The 8,188-nt window shown below is 41.3% G+C and overlaps 1 protein-coding gene across 1 annotated transcript; it reads left to right on the plus strand.

The window, feature by feature from the left end:
* Window positions 1-1,487: 1,487 nt before the first annotated feature.
* Window positions 1,488-6,760, plus strand: LOC145970608 (uncharacterized). The gene is made up of 2 exons (XM_083097487.1): window positions 1,488-2,167; window positions 2,433-6,760. The coding sequence occupies exons 1-2, from the start codon at window positions 1,993-1,995 to the stop codon at window positions 6,758-6,760; spliced, it is 4,503 nt and encodes a 1,500-aa protein (XP_082953613.1). The 5' UTR covers window positions 1,488-1,992.
* Window positions 6,761-8,188: the final 1,428 nt, after the last annotated feature.

Consider the following 8,188-nt stretch of genomic DNA (forward strand, 5'->3'; position numbering starts at 1 on the left):
CGAGGGCTATTCTAGTGGCATACAAGGAAACCAACGAATATTCCGCGAGTAAGGAAGAACAACCTCCGTCGAAGAAACGAAAAACTTATAACACCGCTATCGTGATGCAGAAAGTTACTTTCCTCGGCTTGGAAAATATTATAAAATGCATAGATACGCATTTGTCGCAATTAATTAATATCGTTGATACTGTCAATACATGTGCTAACTATATAATAAACGAAATAGAATTAAAACTTCCCTCATCGTACATAGATTGCGAAATTATAAAACTCACAATTAAAGGAAATTATGAACAAATCGAACAAAGTGTTCGAACTCAAATTAATAATTTAACATTTTTAGATGTATATTTCAGCATTATATTTGTAGAGATACTTTCGCTTAAATTTAATGAAATTTCTCGTGCGATTTTACAAAAACGAAAATTTTATGAAAACCAATAAATAAATGTACATCGATAAAATATAATAAATAACATAACAAGTTTTTCTTAAAAAAAAAATTCACAGAGTACTTTTTACTACGTTTTCAACATATTTCCCGATATCTCCTTCTGTCCTTTACTGCGAACACGCAGCAACACGTCGTGTATTATTATTATTATTAGCATTAAACGTGTATTTTTTCTTATAAAGAAACAAATAATTTTAAAAATTTATTATATTCGAGCAATAGCTATGGTCGACGCAAAATAAAAATCTTTGACAAATAAAATAATTACAAATTTTTTTTATTACGCCTAGTTTTTAAGAAATCATATGCGTAAACCATTACTTAATTAAGGTAATTAGCAAAATGTTTAGCGTCAGTTGCTTTCTCGAAAAACAAAATAAGAAATGAAATAGATTATTCGCGCTACGGTAAAAAATATAATTACAATACGGTATATACGACTACAAGAAATTTCAAACTTCTACATTTTTTATGGACTTCTCCGTGCGCTGATAAAGGTTTGTTTGATTTTCCTTTTTGAGTGGGGAGGAAAATATATAAAATGGACAACGCTTAACCGAATATAAGCATTTTCGAGATTTTCTTTGCCCGAGGAAACTTGTACGATTTTCACTCGCGTGTTATTCCTTTAAGAAAAAAAATGGCGTGTAATAAAAATTTGATATCGAGTTGTGCAAAGTTGGCTGCGAGTTTATCTCCAAAGATAAATTCCGCGAGCTACATTTCCAAATTAACGGAAACAAGTGAACATAATTACAGCGTATTTTCGAATTTCGCGTGTGCCTGCTCCGATACATTGCTTGCAATTTTATATAAATTGGGGCATTTCGACGGCGACGCGAAATTACTAAATATTGCCGGCGAAATAATTAGTGCACGAAGAGCCTTGAGCGAAGATGAAAAATATGAAGAAGAGGAAGATGTAGGTGGACATATAACCTACCTACTTCAAAACTACAGTAGGATCCAGTCGACGGGTAATTATTTTACTTATTTCATTTATTTTTGCTTTCAAAGAAAAAATACGAAAAATCGCGATTATAAAGTTAAATATTTAATTACTAATTAATCACAGGAAACAATAATCTCGCGAGAACAGCGATAGTGCGACCTTCACGTAGACGCCGCGCAGAGGAAGAACCCGAGGCAGGTCCTTCGCGTAAGTTTTGCACGTAATGAAAACGAGTGCTAATTTTTCTCGGATAGAATGTTCGGTAGTAATAAAAATAATCAATACTAATAAAAAATATTCTACATTTCAGGAAGACCGCGATTACTCGAGGAAAATCCGGCGATTCCCGTTGTCGTTCTTGACGACGACGACGACGACGAGGAAAACATGAACGCTGACGACATCACATATGCAATCAGTAGCCCTGATAGCGAAGTGTTCTCGCCGGGTAAAGATGATGATTATGTAAAAAATAGGCTAAAACGAAAATTCAAATATAAAAATAATTTTAGAACTGTTTTAAATTTTGTTTCTATAATATTAAATATTCGAATCTTGAAATATTATTAGAATTTCCGCGAGAGATGGAGGAGCGCGGGAGAGTGGAGATTAACGAAGAAGAGCCAGAAGAGAGTGGGGAAGAAGAAGAAGAAGTGCAGGAAGAGGAAGAAGTGATAGTGCTGGAAGAAGAAGAAGAAGAAGAAGAAGAGACTGTGAGAGAGGAAGAAGAGGAAAATATATACGCTCCCTCCAGAGAAGGTAACTTTAATAATTTATTTCTCGATATATTTTTATGCTCGAATTTAATCCAAATTCTTAATTTTTCTTTAGAAACTCGTCGCTGGGGGATTAGCTATTCCCCAGAATATTAGTAGCGGAATAAAAAACAACAAATATTGCTAAAAAGGTGAGATTATTTCGTTGTATTATAATATTTATAGTACGGATTACATTCGAGTATAAAAATATTAAAATAATAAAAATAAAAAAAATAGTATTTATAATTTATACGGTTTTTTAACAGTACAATACGGAGGTGGTGTTGACGGCCAACAAAATTCTGCGCTCTCCCACACCAATGAGGAAGAAGAAGCGGAAGAGGATGAGACTGAGGGGGAGGTAGCCGAGTTACCCCGCTCGGAAAATATTTCATCCGAGACCGAGGAGGGTGAAGAGGACAAGGAGGAGGAGCATGAGTACCAGCAGCAACAGCAACAACAACAACAGCAACAACAACAACAGCAACATCAGCAGCAGCAGCAACAACTTCACCAACAGGTCGGAAATAATAATTTTAATTTTGTAAATTTAATATCGGAAAATGCGCGACAATTTAGAAGATTCCGGGTAATCGGTAGAGAAGCGAGTTTCGCGATACGTCCGTTGACTGAAGGCAACGATATATATCACTCGTTAGAAAACGCGTTTCGCGAAATTCACGCGTATGCGTTAAATTCATGTGAACCGGGCGATTACGTAGGATTATCGTTTGATTCGCCGAATTTATCGCATGGTCCTGCGGGTATATCTTTTCGTCCGGCGCGTGATTTGAGTTACGAGGACATTTGGAGACTTGTGAGTTCGTTAGCACAGAGCGCCGATGGTCTCGATATCGCCGACCAATTTAACATACGGGTTTATAATGTCTCGATGCCTTCGGGTCGCGGTCGCGTCACGTTAACACGGGAGGATGTCGCGAAACGTTCGATAGTCGAAATTAATAATTCCGATAACCTGTGCTTCCCTCGAGCTCTCGTAGTAGCTCAAACTTATAGCGAGCGCGGTAATATCCGTACGGGTGAGCTGCATGAGAAATGGAACGCAATAAGATATCAGCATTCTTCGTTACAACGCGAATGTGCATTGCAATTAACGAGAAATGCCGGTGTCGCAATACCGGAAGAGGGTTGTGGAATTCGTGAAATCGAACGTTTCCAGCGTTATTTCGCCGCCGACAATATCGCGATTATTGTGTATAATTTTAATACTTTCGGTCGCGGCGAAAAACCGATGTATGACGGTGCCGAAATACTCGCTTCTCTCGGACGCGAGTCCTCGCGGCGATTAAATATCATGTATTACGAGGATTCGCGACATTATAATCCTATTTTAAATTTAAAAGCCGCCGCTGGTACTCGCGATTATTGCGTAGCGTGTAATGTAGGCTTCCGAAACGATAGACCCAATAGTCACCGGTGCTTAAATAAATGCCCGCGATGCTTATCCGCACCACCGTGCGATTCCACTTACGCCGAAATAAAATGCGACGCGTGCAATCGGCTATTTTACGGTGCAAGGTGTTTCGAGCGTCATCGTAGCGAGAAATCGTACGACGGTAGAACACGCGCTAATGTTTGTAGCATCGTGCGATTTTGCGATAGTTGCGGGCGTATCGTTAAATCGAATTTAAAACACGAATGCGGCGTTTCTTATTGCAAATTATGCCGTTCACAACAACCGCGCAATCATATGTGTTATATGCAACCTCTTCGACAACGTGTCGATATTTCCTCTGCCGGGCCATCTTCATCAGCGATGGTACCGGATGAGGTAGATATATCTAGCACGAGAGAAGAAGAAGCACGGAACATATGTGATAACGCGGAAAAGAACGAACGTGCATATGAACGCGGAAAGGGACGTGTGGCTTTCGTATTTTACGATTTCGAAACGCGGCAGGACGAGACGGTCGAAGGAACGGGAAATATAAAAAAACATATTCCGACGCTATGCATCGCGCAACAGATTTGTGAAGCATGCGTGGGGGAAAATAACATGCCCGTGTGGTGCCGTTGGTGCGGAGTGCGAGAGTTCGTATTTCAACGCGATCCGGTTAAACAGTTTGTAGATTTCGTTACGCGTCCGGTAAAATATTTTAAACACATAATTTGTATAGCGCATAATGCGAAAGCGTTCGACGCGCAATTTATTTTGAAATATATCGTGGAAAATTGTAGGGATATTGAACCGAAAGTAATTTTAAACGGCACAAAAATTATTCTTTTAACCGCGGGACATACAAAATTCATCGATAGCGTTAATTATATGCCGATGCGCTTATCTGAATTATCTAAGGCTTTCGGGCTAAAGGATACTGAGGATAAGGGCATTTTTCCGCATTTATTTAATACTATCGAAAATCAAACGTACGTCGGACCGTTACCCGATGTACAATATTATTCTCCGGATAACATGAAATCGCAAGAGCGCGAACGCTTTCTCACATGGCATACCGAAATGAGGGAAAAAAATACCGTGTTCGACTTCCAACGCGAGATAGTGCGCTATTGTCGTAACGATGTTGATATTCTTCGACGAGCGTGCGTAGCGTTTAGAAAAATTTTCCTAGATCGCGGAAATGTATGCCCGTTCGAGGAATGTACAACTATTGCTTCGACCTGCATGACGGTTTTCCGGAAAAACTTTTTGCAAGCCGATACGATAGGCATTATTCCTACGGGGGGATACAGATGCGCGAGCAATCATTCGCGTAAAGCCTTACAATGGCTGATATGGATGGAGCGCGAACTCGACCGCCGTATAAATCACGCGGGGCGTGCGCGGGAATATCGCACGATCGAGGGTACGCTCGTCGATGGTTATTTCGAAACGTCTGTTGCGGGAAAGACGCAGCGTCACGTGTTGCAATTTCACGGTTGCTTTTGGCACGGATGTTCAACTTGTTTCCCTGTAAATCGCGATAAAGCGCTTTCGTCGGGGGAGGATCGCGGAGATACATTAAATTCGCGATATGAACGAACTCTCGCAGTTTCATGGCGCCTTCGTCAGCGGGGATACATAGTGTCGGAAAAGTGGGAGTGCGCCTTCGACCAAGAAATGCGCGACAATCGCGTAATGTATGATTTTCTCGCGAACCATCCGATGGTAGAAACACCACCGCTCGATCCTCGCGACGCGTTTTTCGGTGGGCGTACGGGAAATATCGCAACTCAATACGAAGTCACAGATACGGAAAAAATACGCTACGTCGACGTATGCTCATTATACCCGTTTGTATTGAAGACGGGCGCTTTTCCGATCGGTCATCCGGAAATTTACGTCGGCGATGAATGTAGCGCGTTAGTCGGAAGGTCACCGAATTATAATTTCGACTCGCTCGAAGGCCTCATACGCTGTAGAGTACTCCCTCCTCGTGATTTATTTCACCCCGTACTTCCGCATCGCGTACGAGGAAAATTACTCTTCGCGTTATGTCGTAGTTGCTGCGAAACATTTTCTCAGACACCGTGCACTCATAATGATAGCGAGCGTGAATTCGAGGGTACCTGGGTAACCTGCGAATTACGCAAGGCCGTCGAGAAAGGTTATCTCGTAACGTCGGTAAGCGAAATTTGGCAATATAGAGTTAGTCAATACGATCGCGCGTCGCGGCAAGGTGGATTGTTCGCCGAATATATTAATACGTTTTTACAGCTTAAACAGGAAGCCAGTGGTTGGCCGAGCGAATGCGGGGAAAACGACGATGAGGCAAAAGAGCGATACTTGAGGGAATATGAAAAAACTGAGGGTATCGTTCTTGATAAGCGAAACATCGCGCGGAATCCTGGTTTACGCTCGGTTGCGAAACTATGCTTAAATTCATTCTGGGGAAAATTCGGCCAACGATCCAATTTGCCGACTACCGAAATCGTAAAAACACAACAACGTTTCGCGACATTACTAACGAGCGCCGAATACGAGATAACCGACATATTACCCGTGAATGACGAGGTAATGTATGTTTCGTGGCGACTGCGACAAGAGGCTCTCGTTCCCTCGCCGATAACAAACGTCGTGATAGCAGCGTATACGACTGCACTAGCGCGTTTAAAATTGTACGAGTACCTAGAACGTTTAGATCGTCGTGTATTATATTACGATACGGATTCGTGTATTTTTATAAGCACCGGTGATTCGAACGAATACATGCCGCCTACGGGAAATTTTCTAGGCGACATGACGGATGAACTCGAAAGCTACGGCCGCGGTAGCTATATCGAGGCGTTCGTGTCCGGGGGCCCGAAATTTTACGCCTACATCGTGCGAACACCGGAGGGTAATACTCACGAAACTTGTAAAGTTAAGGGTATTACTCTCAATTACGAGAACTCGCGACGAATTAATTTTAATGCTATAAAAAAGCTACTATTAGCGAGAGAAAAAGACACACAGGAAAACGAAGAAGAAGAAAATAACGAAACTTCGATAAATCTACGCTTTAATGCGATTCGACGTACGGCGTTTCATGAAATTGTTACGCGAAGTGAAACAAAAATATGTGCGCCGGTATTAGTAAAGCGTAGATTCATCAATAGCAGATATTCGCTACCATACGGATATGTGTCGGTATAACAATATTCTTATTTCTTGGGTGACTTTTTCTTTTTTAAATAAAAGTCGCGCATTTTCCGATTTTATTTTAAAAAATAGAATTATAAATATTGTAAGTAGCATAAGAAAAATGTAAAATTTATAACAATATAAATATAATTCTTCTTTGTATATATTTCTGTATATTAATAATAAGCAAAAATTTTATTAAAAAATGGCTGGTTTTGAAAAATATTAATAAATGTAAAAATTTTTTATCTTAATTCGTGTTTAATACTTTTAACTTTTCCCTTCTTCCTTTATAACACCCCCGCCTCGCGTTCAATCATTCGCATGTTCATCTTTTTACCTCTGTAGTGCAATGTAGTCTAATTATAATAATTATAATAATTATAATAATTATTGTCTCCTACTGAGATGCTTTGTCTCTTTTTCCGAGTGCGTCATGAACCGTTCGAGCGGAGGGGGCTTGTTTCGATATTCCATAGCGGGCCCCGAGACGGAGTGGGGAGGTAAGGATTGTTTCCTCGAGACATATGGTATACCGCCGGCTACCCTCCGAAAGTCGGTAGGTGGGGGGGTTCGTTCTGCCAAGACGTAGCGAGAGCGACTAAGAGCTAGGTAACGGGAATTTGACTCGGAACCCTATACAGGTGGGCCAGGGCTGGAGTGGGAGGAGGATTGCTTCTTCGAGTCTAGTACCGCGGAGGTAGGGAAATAAAAATTTGATAAAACGGCGACACAGCCGGCGTCGATCAATCGCAGCTCTGGGCCACTATGGTGCGAGCCAATCAAACTCTGGACCACTATGGTGCAAGCCAATCAAACTCTGGGCCACTATGGTGCAAGCCAATCAAAATCGAGACTTCGGGAGGTGGGGCATTGTTTCCACCAATCAGAACGCCTCCCTCCACTTCACCTGGCCACGCCCACGGCGCCAGGGGCCGAGTGGTGGGGGTTTGTTTTGACGCACCATAGTGGCCCATATCTACTTTTATATTTTATTTTTGTGTTCGTTGCATTCGAGATATCCATAAACTGCTGCAAGTTTTTCATTAATAGTGTAATATTCATTCACACGTGAGATTTGAAAACTTCTTTAATCGGAAGAAACTTCCGCTTTTTATCGAGATCGAAGGGATCGAAGTTTGCGAAATCATATTTTAAGTTAATCGCGAGACGCTAAGTCCTCTTTTCGATTCGGCGCGATTTTTTCGCTTTCGCGAAGTAGCAAAAAGCCGATTCGCGCGGTCATGAGAGGGGAGAATTCGAGACGTTATTACGCGGTATTAAATTTGCTGCAAATGAGAAACGCGCGCGCGAGCATAATTTCCCATCCCCGGGGAATCTGCCAGGTCGCCAAGTTCTAACGAGTTAGCTCGATTCAAGTTTTATTCTTTTATTTCGCGATAATTAAAGTTCACGGAAACTTCACGATACCATCTGCAA

This window comes from Camponotus vicinus, unplaced genomic scaffold, assembly GCF_025532165.1.
Source record: "Camponotus vicinus isolate PSW18456_S1 unplaced genomic scaffold, iyCamVici1.0 SCAF_4, whole genome shotgun sequence".
NCBI classification, from domain to species: domain Eukaryota; kingdom Metazoa; phylum Arthropoda; class Insecta; order Hymenoptera; family Formicidae; genus Camponotus; species Camponotus vicinus.

Bases quoted from the DNA above. Each gene is read 5' to 3' on its own strand.
- LOC145970608 (XM_083097487.1), top strand. From the start codon at position 1,993: ATGGAGGAGCGCGGGAGAGTGGAGATTAACGAAGAAGAGCCAGAAGAG. The intron at 2,168-2,432 runs GTAACTTTAATA...GTTTTTTAACAG, and splicing joins ATACGCTCCCTCCAGAGAAG to TACAATACGGAGGTGGTGTT.